We start from the raw sequence: 21246 nt of genomic DNA, 5'->3' as shown, positions 1-21246 counted from the left end.
TGTTATTGTGTATTATTTATATGCTATTATAGTCTTTATAGATATTTTGGATTAGAATTTATTTTTATATTTTCAGTTTTAGCAATTTTATTTATTTTTATTTCAGTTTAAGGCAACATTTCTCATTTCCATTTCATTCAGTTTTTGAATATTATTATTTTTTTATTCAGTTTTTCATCTAATATTTATTTATTTTTTATTTTAGCTTTATTTCAGCTATCAAAAATGATTTGTAATACACTGCTTACAATGTGTTTTTTGAAAAGGCAATGTCCAGTGGTCTAAAAAAAAGCTGTAAAAATGCTTTTCATGTTAGTAGTTTCTTTGAAAACTCTTTTATAAGCATGTTTCGAGATGCCCTTGCTGCAAGATGCTGAAAAAACAGCCAAATGCAACAACTTTACACATCTGATGGTGCAAAAATAAATAGATTGATCTATTTAAATTAAGAAGACAGATTGACCAAAATGCGCATCGTTTAATGTTCATATACATTTATTTTTATTTATTAATTTGTGCACATGAGACTGGTTTCAAAATACGGATGTGTAAACTCAACCATTCCTCTCGATGTTCCTCCGCTCACTAAATTTTTCTCCCTCTCCCTCCCTTCTTTTACCCTCCATCCCTCTATTTCTCAGTACATTGCTCCTGTCTCCCATGTATAAATGGTTTTTGATTCCAACCAATACTGAGCGGTTACACCGCAGTGGGCCAGCGACAATTCACTCACACACACACACACACACACACACACACACACACACACACACACACACACACACACACACACACACACACACACACACGCACACACACACCTTCTGCAGGCTGTAAAAACGCATTTCTCCTCCTGCCGATTAGGACATGAGATGCAGACTTACACACGCAACCAATCCAGGCATGTTCGCTTAACATGTTCACCTGAATGCCGAATGCTTTATGAACACGTCTGGTAGTGCAAATCGTGCGGCAGTCGGCAAACACTGGTTCGCAGGGTCAATCGGGCGACTGATTCAGCACCGCTAAAGGGCAGGTACATGTGCAAACCCTCCAAATTTTGTTTATTCAACACATTCCCCCATGTTTGAAGAGTGTGTCAAATAAGCTGGTGCTGTCAGCAATTCAATATACATCAACACACTTTTCCAGACAACCACCGCAGCTAAATACAATTCCTCAAAATGTCAAAACGCTCTCAAAAGGGAATTTTACACTTGTGCTGGGGTGAAAAAAAGCAATCATAACTAAATCTATAAAGTAAGAGAAAACACACTGTACTTAGGCAGGAAAAGAACCAATATACTTGAAAGAAATTTGATAATGCATCTCATTTAGGATTTAATTATAAATTAAACATTCATGCTTTTATGCTTGTTTGATGCTTTTAAACTGAAAATGGAGTTGCTATGCGTTAAAACTCTCCTTTTTAATAATCCTTTATCTTACCTTTCGCTCAGGCCAGTTATATTTGGCAAAAACATCATCATACATTTCAGTGGCTCCATCCGTTATCAGCATGATCGCCTGACTACATGAACTTCCACGGCCGGTCTGATTAATCTGCACAGTGAGAGGGAGAGATAAAGAGACATGAGAGGGAGAAACTTTTCACTTTGAGAATGAGAATTCAGAATAAACACGATCAATTTGCCTTAATAAGATTCACACATAAAGCAAAATTTTAACAACAGAATCTATTTTAGTGGGGAGAAAAAAACTAAAAACAAGAGAAGCAAACAGGAAATTGTCTTCAGAGTGGTTTCTGCATCTACATTATCAGGCTCTGACAGATTGCTCATGTATAATGCTTTGTAGATGATACTATGTTTATGCTGTATGATAAAATGGTTCTGGTCCTGGATGCTGATTGGTTGATCTCAAGAGTAAATAGCTACTACATATAAATAGTTAACTACATTAACTGTGGACACAAAATAGCACAGCCTCTCATACTTTATTGTTTAATTATGCTCTGATTACATTGTTTGTATACAGTATTTTGGGGATCACTGTAAAGGCTACAATGCATCAACCTTATTAGGGAAGTATTGCATGTTTTGATCAAATCTTTGCAATAGGCGAGACATAAAAATAAACATAAAATCAGTCTTAGGGTTATACATGCAGTCAGGTCCAAAAGCAAATTTGTTTTATATATTACATTATTTTATTACACTATTTAAAATATCTGTTTTCTATTGTAATATATCTTTATATAAAACGTAATTTATTCCTGTTGTCAAAGCTGAATTTTACGCATCATTACTATTAATTCAGTGTCATGTGATCACAAGAAACATTTATTATTATTACCAATACTGAAATATATTTGTGTGGATTCTATGATGAATTGAAAGTTCAAAAGAACAGAATTTATTTGAAATATAAATATTTTGTATTATAAATGTCTTTACAATCAATCTTGATCAATTTAATGTCCTTGCTGAATAAAAATATTAATTTATTTTACAAAAAAAAAAAACTTACTGACCTCAAACTTTTGAACAGTATTGTATAATGTATTAACTTATATTGACAGGAACAAAACCTGATGGTCATGTTCTCCAGCATGATTTGAGTTTATTTCCAGATTAAAAAGGGATTTTTTCCCCTAAATTTTCAGACTTTTGGAGCTTCAGCTGATCAATTAAACTAATTATCATTCTAGAGCTGCTTTACAGCAGAATTAAATTCTGTTTGCATCATTGATCATTATTTACCTGTTTAACATTGTAAAGCTGCTTTGAAACAAACTGTATTGTATAAGCGCTGTATAAATCAAGGTGACTTGGCTTGACAGAGGAACTAAGCAGAATACTACATAGTATCTCATAAGCCCTATTCGCACGGGATAAGTATTACCTGGTGACCTCTAGTCATTTGTAATAATTGCAGAGGTTGTCTGTGATCTTAATCCCGCGCGAAACGGCCATGTCTGTAATTTGTAAAGTAAAAATTCCCCTGCAAATGACCTACCATATTTCACTGAACACCGAAGTCCTGTGATAATATTAGTCACGTGCGAATCGGCATCTCTGTGATTTGGCAGGGTCGAATTTAATTTTTTCAAGGTTTTTGTTTCCTGTGCGCCTTTTTATCCATCTTTCGCGAAGAATGGAGTGTTTTGATAATATTTTGGGTGCTGTGTCATATCGCTATACACCATACAACTATACAATTAACAGAAAGAGAAAGCTGAAACCATCAGAAGAGCAAAAACACAAAGAATGATTAGATGGAGATGAATGACTAGCAGCACGCGGTAAGGAACATTCTTCTGTTTATGATATTTCATACAGCTAGACCTATAACGACAAGACATTTCCAAGCAAAAGCCTATTGACATCATATCCGGGAGATAAGTCAGTAAATTCGAGTAAATCACAGGCTTCGCTTATCCCGTGCGAATGCGCCACACGAAATTTAGATGGAGACGTTTTGCTGCTTATACAACCTGCATTATTGGTGATAATCAGGCTTTTGTGTTCTCTAATGTAGTCTTTACACCAAGCGAACTTTACTGTGGTGCAGTGAATGATGTCATTCCAAAAGTCAAAGACTGCTGCATCTATTATTATTTTACTTTCAACCAATCAGGCACAAACACAGCATGTGGTCGTTTAAAGGGGCCGGACTCTGGGTTTTACGATTACCATATTAATGGACTGGCTCTAATGAATGTGACAAATACAGATACAACCCCATTCCTCCTTTCTGTCTCTCTGTTTCTCCCCTCTCTGCTCTTTCCGCAAGACTAGTGGTCTGAGAAAAGAGAGATAAAGGGCGCAACTGGACCGACTTTGAGCGCTATCTCGTCTGCAATTGCCTTCTCTTTTATCAGCTTATTAATCAGCGCTGCCAATTACCACAATTAATCACAGGGAGAGATAGAGGTGTCTCGAGGAGGGGCCGGAACAGCGAGACAAAATGCAGGCTCACGCACGCAAACACACACACTTGTGTAGGAGCAAAACGAAGGGTTGTCATGATACCGGACCTCTGTAATCTCAGGGTTTTGGTAATCTTCACCCACCTCATTTAAGATAGTGAAAGCCTCACTCAGTGCATTGCCCAGGAGTCCGATTCCTTTGGCGAATAACTTGTCCAGATGCTCTTTAAAGTGCTGATGAATAAGAACAAGAGAAATGGCTTTCAGATATGGTTTAGGAGTCCTAATTTCACTGAAAATTAAGTAATTACAGCCAGCAAGTGTGTGCCATTGTTTAATAAAAGAAAGACATACATCCTTATTAGTACTGTCAGCTTGAACGAGAGTGCCGTTTAGACAGGACTCCACATAACGGATCTCTTGGTTGTACTGGAAACACAAGATATATTAGACACAGTGGGCATTAATTAAACAAAGCTTTCAAATTAATTGATATCCTAAAGAGTACTAATTATTCCACTCATAAATCAATCTTTTTGTTATGAAAGTGTATGAACATACTGCAAAAAAAACCATCACAGTCTAAAAAATTGTGATTTTAATTTTAATGCTAACATGATTCATTACATTAATTACTTTATAAAAGTTTGATGTCGGTCAGGTTTTTTAAAAAGTTTTTGAAAGAAGTCTCTTCTGTTCACCAAGGCTGCATTTATTTGATCAAAAATACAGTAAAAACAGTAATATACTGAAATATTTGTACAATTTAAAATAACTTTTCTATTTCAATATATTTTAAAATGTATTTCTGCAATGGCAAAGCTGACTTTTCAGAAATCATTCTAATATGCTGATTTGGTGCTCATCATATCATTTCTTATGACTATCAATGTTAAAAACTGTTCATATTTTTGTGGAAACCGTGATAATTTATTTTGTAAAAACCTAAGGCTTTACTTTAAATTTCTATTAATTACAAAAACAGCAATCTTACTTTTGAACTGTAGTGTATATGACATATATAAAATAGAATAATATAAAATAAAATATATTATTTTAAAAAATACATGATTTTATAAAAATATGTCATGTAAAATAATTTATGTTTTGACATTTCTCTTTGCAAACCATGTAGGATTAAGTTTCTCACAGCCACTCATCTAGAATCAATGTGTACCTTTTTTAAGGTTTAGAAACTGATCCTAGACCAGCTGCATTATCCTGGAGCAGCATGATATCGAAATTATACTGTATCTATATTCATAAAAACACATCATGCCTTTGGAGAAGAAGGATAATGCTCGGAGAAGACTACGCTTTCCCAAGCCTTACACAAAAGAGGAAACTTTCTCTGTTCGACTCACAGCGATAATGTTGAAGAAGTCATCATCCCCGAGCGTGTCCAGTATAGAAGCGACCGTCTGTCTGGCTATAGTCAATCTTAAACCCTTCATACTGCCACTGACATCCACCAGAATCACAACATCTTTAGGAGAGGTGGCCGCCTGGATATACCTGAGACAACAATCATCACACAGAAATGTTAATGCATGAATTCACTCATAAATTATATATAAATAAACTAAAAAGTTAGGTTATACTGGAATCTATTCTTGAAAACCAAACAAAACCTTACTGATCATGCTCACCACCACAAATAAAATAAAAAGCACAAAAGAGACATTTCAAGAATCATTTAAAGCAGAAAAAAGTAGTTGATACCATTTTCTGTTCCTGCAGTCAAAAGCAATGACACCATGTTCATCAGGATGCCATTTCACACCTGAAAACACACATAGTGTAAAGAATTTAATTTACAGGTTGACATGAAAGAATTTGACATTATATTGTATATGGATATTGTTGATATTGTATTTGGTATATGGTGTTTTTCCCCCTCACACACATCCTAGTGTCTCAGAACCTTTTATATATTAAAATCATGTTTCATATTTATGGTTTTATAGTTTTGCAGACTCTTTAGTTAGAAATCAAATGATGGTATATCTCTGTGACTCAGCTCTTTAACCACATCTGTTTAGCACAAATAGCTAATTTATGTAAATTTGGCATAATGCTATAAAATGTAAGATGTGATTTAGTCCGCCACAGGCTTTGATTAATGGAACACATTTTCTCTATGTCCTCTCTGATGGTCTGTAAAATTAAAACATTAGTGAAATCAGCCAGTTTGATCTTCATCAATTTCTGCGCAGACATAACGCAACATCACGCACCTGGGTATTGTCGGAAAAAACCTTTAGCGCTTCCAAAGTACTGCCAAATAAGGGTCGGGTCCCTTCTGAAGTTATCCACGAAAACTTTGTTCAAGGCTTCTGACCAATAGACTCCGTTAACAATGTCAGGGTCTAAAAGGGATAAAGATCGAGAAAATGAGTGAGGAAAAACTGCTACATTTATTTGAAGCATAATTTGCAATCATAGGCAAAACACAGTTCTAATTTGAACTTTAACCCTAATTTCGTTCGTCGTACAAGCCCAAAGTGGTGCAGTTAAATCACCTCATCCCAGTTCCACCCCTCCTTCTGCTCCGAGTCCAACCTGACTCCATAAAAAACCTCTTGCCTTTGTCCTCAAGCACACAAAGCGACGCCATTGAAAGGCCATTACGGGCGCGCACAAAGGGACGCGGTGCATCCAGCGCGCGTGAGCGCCCACTGCAGCATCCACTGATCACAAAGAGAACAGCTACTTTAAGAGTGATTACTCTGTTCTCAGCGCGTTCTTCGCTGGGGCATTGAGCCCTTGGCTTCGTTCATTGCGCCGTCCCCAGGTAGTTATTGACCCGTAGTGCTGCAGTGACACTGAGGAGTTCGTTCTCGGATCAGTAACTTCAGAATGACCTGAGGTGGTTGGCTATTATCACTGCTCTATGACATACTAACTTACCTCTCTCTATTTTTCACTCCGCAATGTCAGGAAACCCGAGAGCTGTTTATCAGTGGCGCATTCAAAGCTATTAAACGGTCAATGAAGTTGCTCTCTCTCTGTTTCTTTGTTAATCTGCAAAAACAACTCATGAATGACTACATGTTTGCCCTTACATGTTCAAAATGACTAACTTAGTTGGCATGAAATGAAAATGTATTTTTATGCTACCGGTAAAAGCCTTTTTAATGTTCTTGAAAGAAAGAACGTTTGTATTTATTTGATCAAAAATATAGTAAAAACAGTAAAATATTATTAGAATTTAAAATTAACAGTAAAACTGTTTTCAGCATTGATAATAGTAAAAACCATTATTGACCACCAATAATAATTCATAATAACTAAGCAGCAAAACAGCATATTTCTGATCAAGTGACACTGAAGACTGGAGTAATGATGCTGAAAATTCAGCTTTGCATCACAGAAATAGAAAACAGTTATTTTACATTGTAATAACATTTCACACTATTACTGTTTTTACTGTATTTTTCATCAAATACATGCAGCCTTGATGAGCAGAAAAGACTTCTTTCAAAAACATAAAAACATTTATCGATTCCAAACTTTTGACTAGTAGTATCTAGTTTCTATCTATCCATCAATCTTACTTTGAAAAATTCATAAATGCATATGTTTAGCATATGTTTATTTATTTTTTATTAGTTTTGACCAAAAATTGGTTACGTATGACGGACTTCTCCAATCATTTAGTCTGCTTAACCTTGCCACTTTCCTACAATCGACTGAAGCTCACATACAGATCTGCCTCTATCTAATCAAAAACTGATGGATAGAAGTTCCCACCCTACATATTTTTAATTTCTGTTAATCTGTTTCACTCACATGTATGTCAAAATAAGGAGGAAAATATCTGCCACTACATCGCAACTTTAAAGGTACACTATGAAACTTTTGACCCTCTAGCAGTTAAAAAACAAAAGTGCATGTATTTTGCAGAAGAACATTGTTTCGGCTCTGCGTGACTGTGCGGATGAACATGGTTATCCTACTGCTCATAAAACATTCACTACTAGGATCATTAATAGATACGGAAAGGATCATTAATAGATACGGTACTTCCTTGAAAATAAATTCCAGCACAACAACCATAATGAAATTACCCTTCACAATAGATAATGCTTTACAATAAACTCTGTTAGAGATCTACATATGGCGATTTATCTGTTCAATAAAATACCTTACTCACCTATTGAGTGATAAAAACACCAGCTCTACGTCGCTTTTACAACATTTAAAATGTCTCAGTTCTCACCATCACCGAAAAGCCAAGCCATCCTTTTATTACGAGCTCTGTTGGGATCGGTTTTTGCCAGCAGACTCTGTTCGGCATTTTATTAAAACGGGTGATTTTGAGACTTAGTGTGGTCAGTCAACCTTTCTTGCTCATTGTGACAACTAACAGTCCCACACCATAAACGAATCAAAGTATCCGGAGCAAAATTTCTCTATTTACGGATATGACGAGACATGATTTCCTGTGAAAACCATCAAAATATAAACACTTATAATAGGCTTAATATAGTGAATCAGTGTAAGACAAAAAAAGTTACATAGAGTACTTTTAAGCACTTTGCTCCTGCTGGTAGATGGCTGAACTGCAGCATTGTGTTGCACAAAGCAAGAAATAGCCACTTGTGCTGACAAAACACATTTTTTTGCAAGTAACATACGGTATAAATCAACAACATTTTATTATATTATAGCAGATGTTTTCAAGTCTTAATAACTCTTAAAATAATAAAATGGAATGACATTTTCCCATCCTGCTGGTCAGGATAGTAAACAGTTTTGGGACTGTGCGTGTTCTTGTACTGCCATCAACCAATCAGTGTGTCATGTTGGTTGAATCATAACCCATATCCTGCATGCCAAGGTAAAAACAGGATGCATTACCTTTATTGTACATGTTGGTTGGCACCTGCACCACGCTGAGGCTGAGGTTGACGGATAGGTTACTAAAATGATCGTTGGGTTCCAGGAGGAACTCTCCTCCCAGCTCCACGCTGTTCCCATCTTCATCCACCTCGTTTATCAGCACTGCGTTGAAATACTCATACTGCAGGAAGAAAAACGAGCAAAACAAATCTATATAGAGGTGTCAGGCTTGAAAAAAAGAAAATGTGAATGAAAAAGTAGCCATTTTATTTTAGTTGATAATACTGCAATATTCATTCTATGGTGTAACAGCACTTGAACGTTCAAAAGTTTGAAAGAACTTTCATTCATCAAGGACACAATAAACTGATAAAAAAATGACATGAAAGACATTTATAATGTTACCAAAGATTTCTATTTCAAATAAATGCTGTTCTCTTGAACTTTCTATTCATCAAAGTATACTGGGAAAAAATGTATCACTGTTTTTCTGCAAAAATATTAACTGTTTTCAACATTGACAATAATAAGAAATGTTTCTTGAGCACCAAATCAGCATATCAGGATGATTTCTGAAGGATCATGTGACTAAAGACTGGAGTAAAATTCAGCTTTGCCATCATCACAGTAATAAATTACATTTTAAAATACATTAAAACACGAAACAATTAGTTACATTTTTAATAATGTTTCACAATATTGCTGTTTTTACTGCATTTTAGATCAAATAAATGCTGAGTATAAAAGACTTCTTTCCCCAAACTTTTGAACTATAGTGTGTCAAAGACTTTTTTTTTTTTTAAACAACCTATTAGATTGATCAGACACTTAACTAAGACCTCAGTTATGTTTAATTTAAGTGTCAACTTTGGCTCAGATGTTTTTCCAGAAAAGTTAATAATAATTTCTGAGTTTCTGGATGCAGACTTCGTCAAATCTGAGCACAGTTTGAGACACTATTGAGATCTGAAACTCTAGAGGAGTGTGAGTTTACATGTGAGATTAACAGGTTCTTTCACTCAGACAAAAAAACTACAGAATGTTCAGCAAAAGTCTCTGTTTAATGGAGACATTAAACATTCCTGATTTCTCTTTCCTACATTAAAACAGTCAGGTATGCTTAACCATTTAGACTAACCCATTAAGGCCCGGTTTCACAGACAGGGCTTAGACTAAGCCAGGATTAGGGCTTAGTTCAATTAGGGCATTTAAATAGCTTTTATAAACGTGCCTTCGAAAAAAAGAGGCATATTTTAAGATATGTCAGTGCGAGTTGCTTTCAGTTAAGACAGCTCAAACATGTATTTTAGTCTGGGACTAGGCTTAAGCCTTGTCTGTGAAACCGGGGGTATAAATGTTAGTTTACGAACTGCATGCGCACACACACACACACACACTCTATAGATACAACATTTCATGCTTGCGTCCCAGACGAACTATAAAGGATATCGGGCAAAGAACATTTAGTTTGTGTCCAGAGGGCATGCGTGATTAAACTACCTCTCACTTTACTGGACCAGAGGTCATTCTGTGAAAAGAGGCTATCTATCTGTTAGGTGAGTGTACTTGATAACACCTTTGTGTTTACTATTAAGCGGTTTGTGTATGTGTGTGTGTGCACTTGGCTTCAGTTCCTGTTGGGGGGGGGGGGGGCATCACTTCAGAGCTCAGCAATGACAGCTCATACCACGGCTGGGCGCTCCGGTGATACACCCCTGGAGGGGCGGAGGGGGAGCGGAGTCGAGAGGAGCGTAGCGAGGCAGAGGAGAAACGCTCCACACTCAGCGTTTCTGACAGCACTGCGACAAGCTTTTGAGGGTTATCAACAAACAGCAGGAGCAGGTGCTTGCACACCCCAACGAGTCCTGGTCCCAGTGGGTCCCAGTGAATCAGAACTCCTCATTCAAAGAGTCACGGTCAGGACTGTTTCATCCAGACCTTTATAGACATTCACTCTCGGCCAGACCATTTATTGAAATATGAGTTTTTATATACTCACACTGAGGCACTAAAATAATTAGATTAAAACGCTTACATAACATTATTTTCATTACTTTTTTTTTTTGGGTGCATTTTTATTTGCAATTTATTACTCTTTTTTTTTTTTTTTACATTTATTCCTGTAGAAAATCTCCATTACATTTTGTAGGTCCTGATGTCTTCGATCGACATCAATATAACAAATAAAACACTCACAAAAGTGTATTCTTTTAATAAATCATACCTACAATTACTAATTGATTTAACAAATAATATATATATATATCTTTTTTTTCATTTGTAATTAATTGCATTACTACTTTTATAATTATATTTATTTCCTAAAAAAAACATTTATTGCATTTTTTGTCTTCACAAAAAAATTATCACAAAAATGTATTCTTTTAATAGATTATTCTTACAATTACTAATCAATTTACATTGTTATATACACAAAAAACACAAATTAAAATTTGTGAGTTAATGAGAGTATAAAATGGATTAAAGTGTGTATCTCTAAAATAAACATCCTTCAATTCAGCCAGAAGGTTTTTGTTATAAAAAACAACATTCAGAAATATAGAGGGTACAAAACTGACTCTTTCACTACAATTAGTTGTGTGAATAAAAAAAAAAAGACACAGTTTATGAATTACTGGAAATGTATTTCTACGTACAAGAGAGTGAGTGCATGAATTCATTACTGAGGGGGGATACCATTATTTTAAACGTATTTTGCTTCAGTGAATTTTCCATTTGTCCCTGAATAGCGCAGCCAACGTGGAGTCATTTATCTTAGTCGGAGTGCGGAGGCCGGAGCGAGGGGAGGGCTTTCCGGCACATAAATATATATATAAATATAATTCACTTCAAGAACTAAGCTGGAGGTCATGTACAGGATATTTGCATAAAGCAGGGCTACAAGATTATGGCAAGGAGAGCAGGGGCTTTATTAAAATATCCCTTAAGATTCTATTCTAAAGAACACAATAGAATCTATGAAATATTCATTAAAATAGAAGCATTTTAAAAATGAAGATGCGTGTCATTTTTGTGTTTTAAACAAAATGTATAAGAGCATTAGAGTGATTGGGTTTTTAAGAACTGTCCGTGGTCCTGAAATCTTCCCATGTAATACAGCAAAAACATAGAAGTGTACAAACTCTCTCACCTGTAGGTCAGGGTTCTCCTCATGCTGAAGATGAGCTTCCTCCGCCGCTTCTACAAGCCTCTACATATGAGTGACACAGACAACAGCAGAAACTTAGAAGAGATGATTGATGGCAAAATACACAGACTTGTTTGAGCTTGATGAGCAACATGAGCTACTGTAGATTTCAAAGATGCAGACATTTGTGAAAATAGCCTCTAGCTACATGTAAAAGGCATTTTATAACTTCATTTTATAATTTCATAACATCATTAACAAATGTATTACATTTTATAATGCTTATCAGATCATAAGTTAATGTACTTTCAGAATGCATTTGATTCATATGGAGGGGGGTGGGGGTTGACTTTCAATAACAAACTGACCCTGAGAAACATTCACAGATGTAAAACTTGACAGTCATAATGATTTATTTATGAAATTAATTGTATAAGGTGACCTCTTTAAAGCAGTAATATAATGTTTAGTTTACCTGCAGCTTGCAAACAGGTTGTATTTCACATGGTGACTTGTTCCCTTGCGGCAAACACACGTGTGTGTGTGTGCGCAAAGGACAGTTTATGTTTTGTCGTCATTGAAAAGTGCTGGCATGCATTTTTTTTTTTTTTAGTTACATGGAGGTATAATTGCTTCCAATCCACAAAGCGCTTTAGGAAAAATAATTAATACTTGTCGCATTTGGTGGAAATTATAGCAAAAAAACAAACAAAAAAAGGCTTTGTGCCAATTTTATAAATACATGCTACAAAAAAAAAGCTGCTCTGTAAAATATAATACTATGAGGCTATGTAATGTGTCCCTGAAAAAAAAAAAAAAATGAAAAAAAAAAAAACAATAAAATAACGTGTTCTAAATAGATCGGCCTACAAACAGGGTGCGAATTATGACAGTCAAAACATAAGGCTGGAGGGGGCTACACGCAAGTAGCCTACTTTTCAATCGTGTTTTAAACGTCTCATTAACCACAAAAGCTAAATCACGAGATAGAGAGGGCAAAAAACAGTTAGATAGAGCGCGAATTTTCACCTGTTGCCAAACAGGTGGCGCTAGAGAACTGAATAGCGCGTTTACCTGAGGAGGTAACCACAGCAAATATAGGCATACAAACGATTATTACGGTAAGTTATCAAACATGACAAATTGGCATTTATAACTTAAGCCGAGATTTACATCACAGATAGGCCTATCCTTAAAAAAAAGTTAACATTTTGTTTACAAATTCTATTTGACGGTTAGTTAGGCCTTAACTGTTAGCTGCTGAACCTCAACAGATTACACGCCGAAAAATAGCCTACCTATTAGCCTACAAATTCATTTAAGACAGCCCTGAAAGACAGTTTATTGCTCTGACTCACCTAGTTACTTCTTTAACCACCCCAACAGAGGTTAAGTTGGAACTTTTTACAGCTTTCAAACAATAGGCTATTTCAGTCAAATAGGTTTGTCAGCGCGCGGATTTCATCTCACTTATGCTTGCTCGTGAACAAAAGTCGCGTTCGCGTGAGTAGTAGGTCCTAATCATTTGTCATTTTATTACAGATTTAACATATCACACGTATGCCTATATAGCAAAACCGTTTTAAAGAATTTAAGATGGATAAACACGAACATATCAGTAGAAAATCATTTAAAAATAGGCCTAAATTCACTCTGGATCAACATTTAAATATTTGTTTCATTTGTAGGCTATTTGTAGAATTATTTTCCAATAGAATAAAATGTGCTGCAATACACTTGGATTTTTGTGGTATAAATTGTATCAAACCTTCAAATCCGGCAAACGTGTAAATTTATTCCGTAGCCTAAATACGCGCATGCATTTTATAAAATCGGGATGCAGTTGCTACAATTGCATGAGGTGTATTTCATGGGTTTTACCTTTCATGGCAAACCGACTCCATTGCATCATAAAGTGACTGTGTGTATCTGCAGGAGTTAGATAAGCCTATCTCCTCCACACACACAGGCAATTAAAGCCTGGACCGTGTGTGTGCCTCTGAAGAATAACGGCAAGAGCCGGTTGTAACGGGAAAATCTATATGTTCTTCTGTATAGAAGGGAGAAGCTTCAACCGAGATGCTTTCTTTACGTTAGCAATAATTAAAGCTGTTGCGGCTGCTGCATCCAAGACAATAAATGATTGATGGAAAATGCTGAAACAATAAGAATTCATGCGCAAATCGTAAAATAATTTTAAAAAGGCAATAGATAGCCTAATAATAATTCCAATCTTTATTAACAACAACGAAAAACTATAGATGTTATTGAAGGCTGTTTATTAAAAAAGAAAACGGAAGACGCATGCAGAACATTTGATATTCTCTTCCTCTTAATTGTACTTACTCGTGTGGCCTCAGCTTTTTTCCGAAATATTTCCTCCATATTCTGCGCCACATTTTTCACCACTTTTGCGCCGTCAATCTCTTCTATTCGCACCGATTTCTCATGTTCCTTGTATTTCTAAAGAGAAATAAATGAGTCATGTTACGCAATGAATATAGGCTACACACGAGACATTTTACTACTTTTTTGGTGTCAGTGTGGTCAAGGCTGAATGACATTTTGTTAATACAAAATATTTGAACAATACAGCTTTAAAATAACTTTTAAATAAAACTAAAGCATATGCTGTTTTCTGTAATTCAATCAAATCAAATCAAATACCTAAAATATACATTTTGAATGCAGCTTGTCTGGCAATAGTGAAAGTATGTTGCATGTATTAATAGCAATTTATTAATACAAAAATAAATGTATTCAACTCTTTCAAAAGCACATTAACATAGGCTATAATAAAATAGGACATCAGATCACAAATAGAATAAAACAAAATATTTTTTATTGAACTGCATTCATATTTGCACACTTTAATACAGCGGATCACTTTATTCTTTCTTTGCTGTGTGTGTGTGTGTGTGATCCTGGTAAACCCTAGGTTGTGGTGACCAAATGTCCCCACAATGATAGTAGGTGGGTAGTGGGTAGGTTTAGGGTTATAGAATTTACAGGTTGTATAAAAATCTATTTGTCTATGGAATATTGAAAACACAGTGTGTCGGTTTCACATTTCAGTTATCAAATAATCTCAATGGAAATCTTATAAGAAAGTCTTTGCTTTGTTGATGAATATCAAAAGAAAATCTCCTAAGATATTAAAACGCAAATTCAGCAAATTCAGACATAAAACTCAGATAGAAAAATATAAACTTAACGAAAACAACATGTTTAGCTTAAGATCTTTTATATACTGTAGTGGTAAAAATGTGCACAAAGTAAATTAGATATGGGTAACGCATAAATATCTTTTCTTTAAGTCTAATGGATAGTGTGATACCCTAAAACATTAGTTTAAGTGATCAATGTCCAGCATGACAAGTACAAACATAGGGGCATTTACATTTGCAAATCTGAGGGAGGGAGGCAAATATGTGTGGCAGCGGAAGATGGATGGATGGGGTTTTTTGGGGTAAAAATGACGAGAGACAGTGATGGAGAGACAGGGGACAGTAAGAAGAGGCCTTTACAAGTCTCCATGACCTACGCTTTGCATTGTCTCTTTGTTAATACAGCTGTCATTCCCATTTGAGTTAGTGCCACAAGTCTTCAGATAAGCACGTCTACGTGCGCCTCTCCCTGACAGCGGCCTCTCTGATTGGCCGATAAGACCAATCCTCTCCAGATAACGAGCTCAATCTTGTCCCTGTAATTGGTGGAACTGCTGCTGCAGTGTCTATTATTGGTGGAGGAAGAGCGTTGTGGGTGGGCTGCTTTGGGGAGGGTGGGCGTGGCTTGTCGAAAGGGCCACGCATTGTTGGAGGGTAATTGAAATGGAGTCAGAATTCAGTAGAAAGATAATAAGTTGTCAAGCCTGGGCGAGTCTGGATAATGAACTACACTTCAGACAACGCTGAGTCTGCAATACAAGCGACACCTGAAGCAACAGCACTCAATGGCCGTTGTGATATTAGACTATTCAAACACACTCAGGCATCGACGCCTGCAGGCTTACACCACTCCACAATAAAAAAGCCTTTCTGATTAAAATAAGCTCATGTTTAGTGACAGATTTAATGAAAAAACACACACACACACATTAAAATCTTAACTTAAAAAAGGCTGATAAAAATACGTTTCCAGTACAAAAAATAGACAGCATACATATCCTTCTATGTTTTATCTTTCAGTTTTAAGTGAGTTAAGTGAAACATGGAGAAACCTGTCCATTAACAAAACAGGACAGGACACTCTGGCACATCTAAAATCAAATTGTTCTGCACAGTCCTTTCAAATTAAAAAAGGGCCTTTTTCCCGTTTCCAGTACGAGAAAAATATGAATACATGTCTTTCTCAGTTTTGTAAAGCACAACGGGACATAAATAAAACACATAAAAAAAAATTCACTGAATCTAAAAAATACAAAACATAATGTGAATCCAAAAACAGGACACACATTACATGTAAACAGTATGCATACTGTCTGTCTCAGTTTTGTAAAGTCAAACACACACACACACACACGTTGGGGTTTCCATGGTTTATGGGGACATTCCATAAACAAAATTATTTTTCTACTGTACAAACTGAATATTATATCCGCTTACACTAACTCTACCCATCACAGAAAACTTTCTGCATTTTTACATTTTCAAAAAACATCACTTAGTGTGATTTATAAGCTGTTTTCCTAATGGGGACAACAACAAAAAAAAGTCCCCATAAAGACAAGGATTTTGGATATTGTCATCTTTGTTGGGGACATTTTGTCCCTGTAATGTAGGATTTACCAGGACCACACACACATCACTAGTTCCACAGTCCTAACTTACAAAATGTCTTGTGATAAAAAATAAGTTTTTTGTAAGCAAAACAATTTCAGTTTTTTTTTTACAAGACAACAAATAGCATGAAAACACACACTCTGGCACATATCAGACCCCCAACATGTTTCTAACACCAACACCCCCCTCCACACACACAGATCGTAGCACCACGCGGCAAATTACCCCTTTAAGAGAGAGACCATGGAGAGTTATTGAGGCGGAACAGTTCATTTCACGCCTGTCCTGCCTCCCCACCCCTCACCCTCCGTCCCGGCACCCTCCCCAGCCCCAAAAAAAGCCATAATCAAAGCCATTAATGCTGCGTCAATAGTGATGATCACCCCACTGATTCAAAACACAGTAGAGAAATAGTCCCGGGGAGTGTCCCAAACTACCAGATGCTCCTGGACAAAACAGGTTTTTGCCTTCATATTCTCAAGATGCTACAAAATTATTCAGTGTAAAGATGCCTAATGGTAAAGTATTTGCACAATCTGTTATTTTGTTGGGGCGAGGTGGAAATTTCAGCGATTGAAAGCAACAAAGGGTGACATTTGTATGGCTACCCCTCCCCCTCCCCTTGTGTAAAAATCAGGTAATTTTGCATAACAAGCTTAATGATCACTCTTAACGATCCTCCTTAATGAACCGGCCTGCTGCCTCATCCCTCCCTTTCTGCTTCCAGCTCTTCAGACAGGCAGTTCATTGGCCCTGAGCTCCACCCATCGGTCACGCCCACTGAGCAGGATGATGGGGAAAAAGTGCAAACATACGCAGAAATGGCAATGAAGAGAGAACACAACTGGCTGGGACATTTTACAATGTGTTAATGTGCTTGTGCGTGCGTTTAGGCTGATGATTGAGATCATTCTGGGTGGGACGAAGGAACGTGTTCATTACTGATGCTTTTGGCTGAATCGGGAACAGATTTCCATCTTAACTCTCACCTTAAAGCGATAGTTCAAGCAAAAATTTGTCATTTTTTACTCACCCTTATGTCATTCCAAACATTGGAATGTTGTATTTTGTAGATTATAAACAATCTTCCCTCATTTCTTTTGAATAGTTCATAGTAGGGATGCACCAAAATCTTTTTGGGTCGATACACAAAATTTTTAACGAACAGCTATTGGCCGATTCCGATACCGATATTTGTTACTTGCATAATTTAGTCATTAAAATAGATAGTTTTATAGTAGCAAAGTTCAAAAACGCATGTATTAGGATATACTAGCTAGTTTATCGTCAAATTATTTTCTTTGAACATGGATTGGATCAATTTAACACTCAACAGGCCAACATTATAAGAGAGGCACAGAGTAAGATATAATAAAATAAAATTCAAAATACGAAAACTTGACAACCTTCAAAGGTTATTTTTGCAATCAAACTATATATGCTGACAAACTATATTTTGTACAGATTTCATTTTGTTCACGTAGTTAATTAACGAACTATTGTATGCCGATGTTTTTACATTGATCAAAAACCGGCCGATAAATATCAGCTGCCAATACATCGGTGCATCTCTATTTCATAATGACCACATCTGTCCTAAATGGACAAAAAGCACCACAAAAGTTGGCATTATGATTAATGCACTATAATGAATCATAAAATTTTTAAAACAAATAACAAATTTAAGTTGATATCTCATAATCATCCACTCCACTGAATTTAATTTGCATTCACCTTCAGATATTAAAAATATCATAATTGATGTATCAAAAATATTGATGCACAATGCCATATGTCATGACGTTTCACTGGTTTTTGTTTTTTTGTAATGAATATGTTGTGCTAGTTTGAATATGCACAATGGGAAATTAGATTTTTCAGTAAATAATAACCCAAACATGAATATTCCGTCATCATTTATTCAATCTCATGTTGTTCCAAACCAGTATGACATTATTTTCTTCTGCAAAACACAAAAAAATATATTTTGAAGGACGTTGGTAATCGAACAACACTTGAATCCATTGACTTCCATTGAGTCCATTCTATGATAAAAAAACTAAAGATGTGTCCCAATTCACGTACTTGTGCACTATTCAGTGCAGTTTTGTGAATAGTGTGAGTAGTGTGTTCACACTAATGACCTCAATTGTTACAGCTTTCTTTACATTGCAAAGGGGGAGGGGCCATCAGACTCAGGTTGAGTACATAGAGTGTAGTATAAGTGCATAGTGTATAGTGCATCATTTGGGACATTTTTCTAAATATATTTTTATGTTCCAAAGAAGAAAGACAGTGATGCAGTTTGGGAGGGTAAGTAAATGATTTACATTTTTGGAGTATCCCTTAATATTTTAGTCTGTTTCTCACACTAAGCTACTGTACGACTTTAGAAGACTCAAGAGTTTAGCGTATGGGTCATATGGACTAGTTTATGCTGTACTGTTTGGAGCTTGGCAGACGTGGTTACTATGAACTGAACAGAAAAAATGTTTTGGAACAACATGAAGGTGTGTAAACAAAGACAGGATTTTCATTTTTGGGTGAATTATTCTGTTGTCAATTACACAAGGTAAATCAGCCACATTGGTCTCGGATCAGTGGATAAATACAACACCGGTAATGGCTCTGACTACACTATAGATTTTTCTGCAAGTAAGGGCCCAATAGCTAAAGACAGACCCTGAATCTCAGTTTTAGTTAAACAATCAGTGTTTGTGGACACATGTATCCTTCACAAAGACAGACTTATGTACCTCACTAACATACATGAAAACTCCCATCATTCTCAGCTGTAATTCTCAAAGCCTCAGTTTCAATTTCAATTTCATTTCCGCTGTTTTATAAACAGACCCGGGCTAGTTCAGTTAAAGAGTCACGTACACACATTCTGTGAGGAGGTAATTACGACGATAATATGTGCACTGATGGTGAGAGCTGGGCTCTTATCTCACACCAACACTGAGAGACTTATTAATACTTCAGAGAGAGAGAGAGAGAGAGAGAGAGACGGGTTATCTCAAAACATCCATCACTGTTTTTCCTTCAGTAGAATCCGAGAGGAAATGAAGTGTGTTCCGTAGTATACAACGCCACCGCATAGTGCATTCACACAACACGGTATACTGGAACAAAGAAACCAGGTGGAGACCTTCATCCGCAAAATATCGGCAGTCACATAGATGTGAACTTTGATAATAAAATATTAATATTGTAATGTGTCTGAGCCTTTTCTCTCTTTGGATATGGTTATCAATATTGAATTGTTTATATGTAAATATAAACCATCACAACAAAAAGACCACCTACACAACATGAACGGATATGAATGAGGAAATAGATAAATGATAAATAAAAAATAAAGACAAGGGCCGTCAAATGTATGGTTTATTGGCCTGTCTAATTCCCCTTGATTTTACTACTTTATATCTTTTTTTGAAGAACATCATTATTTATTTAATCATTTTAAAATGTACATTTGTCTAAAAATGCTTGAATAAAAAACATTTTTTTTAACCCTGACCAAAAAGCACAGTTCATAATATCAGCTGCCACCGTGTGGCTAAAGTGTTTAGCACATCATCTGATGCTCCTTTTTCATTTATAAAGAGACACATTTATTCAGTTATTCTATTTGTCCAACTAGTCCTACACAGGTGTTTAGATGCAAAAGACAGATCGGGGGGAAAGAAACTGAGTGTAATGAGCCTTATCCAAAAACTCTCTCTCTCTCTCTCTCTCTCTCTCTTCCACACACACACACACACGTGTCAGATTATACACCTGGATGTTGTAAGGCAAAGCCATCTGTATTCATTTTCAAGAAGAGGTGTGTGTGTCAATGCAAGTGTGTATGTGTGTGTGTGTGTGTGAGAGAGAGGGGGAAATACCTTCTGTAAGAGCTGAGATCCTGAGTATTTTGAAGCTATTGATTTTATTTCACCACCAAACGCTGAAGCCCAGAGTTTCACCCTGTTGGGGGAAGAAGAACCCATGTAATCACTTACAACCCATTATACCACAATTACAGTATTAGCAATGATAGATTAAAAATAAAAGTTAACAAAAGTTAATGCAAGAACTGTTTGTAATCATTATTACAAACAATTATTATTCTATATGGCCAAATGGGAGCATATGTGTTTGTTAAATTCACATTGTTCTCCCTTATGTTTCTCATTTTCTGTATGTCAAAAAGGTTTCTATGGCATAAAAGCTTTGCATACTGTATTTTCACTCTACTACACTATCTTAAGGAGCTATAGTATTTCTACCTGATCTTACTCTTCGGAATGGCTTTCATTGGTGTAATGTAATGTAGAGAGGTTGATAATCAGTTAAAATAAAATCAGCTGACTTAGCTGTTATAACATGGAGCACATTTCTGCACACTTTACTTTTTTTTTTATTTTTTTTTTATTTGTACATACATATAATAGCAATTATTAGGGCTTCTTTCCAATATTTTGTTATGTTTAAAATGTGTATACGGTTTTGTAAAAGCCTCATATTTGGACTCTAGAGATAACTAGACCCTCACAATATCATCACAAAGAATAGTTTTAACCTCTCTCATGCGT

The 21246-nt window shown here is 35.9% G+C and overlaps 1 protein-coding gene across 1 annotated transcript in view; it reads right to left on the bottom strand.

Annotated features, from left to right (window-relative positions):
- Positions 1–21246, bottom strand: part of cacna2d3 (calcium channel, voltage dependent, alpha2/delta subunit 3) — a 44162-nt gene that overhangs the window by 22051 nt on the left and 865 nt on the right. The window contains exons 2-11 of the mRNA XM_082155376.1: positions 20557–20638; positions 14232–14348; positions 11889–11948; positions 8756–8918; positions 6130–6261; positions 5615–5675; positions 5257–5407; positions 4247–4321; positions 4037–4126; positions 1450–1563 (exon numbers count right to left, since the gene is read on the bottom strand). Of these exons, the coding sequence (XP_082011502.1) occupies positions 1450–1563; positions 4037–4126; positions 4247–4321; positions 5257–5407; positions 5615–5675; positions 6130–6261; positions 8756–8918; positions 11889–11948; positions 14232–14348; positions 20557–20638 (1045 nt within the window). The remainder of the gene's footprint in view (positions 1–1449; positions 1564–4036; positions 4127–4246; positions 4322–5256; positions 5408–5614; positions 5676–6129; positions 6262–8755; positions 8919–11888; positions 11949–14231; positions 14349–20556; positions 20639–21246) is intronic.

The sequence above is a fragment of the Leuciscus leuciscus genome (genome assembly GCF_965113295.1).
Source record: "Leuciscus leuciscus genome assembly, chromosome: 23".
Classification (NCBI taxonomy): domain Eukaryota; kingdom Metazoa; phylum Chordata; class Actinopteri; order Cypriniformes; family Leuciscidae; genus Leuciscus; species Leuciscus leuciscus.
This window is presented reverse-complemented; position numbering and strand designations above follow the sequence as displayed.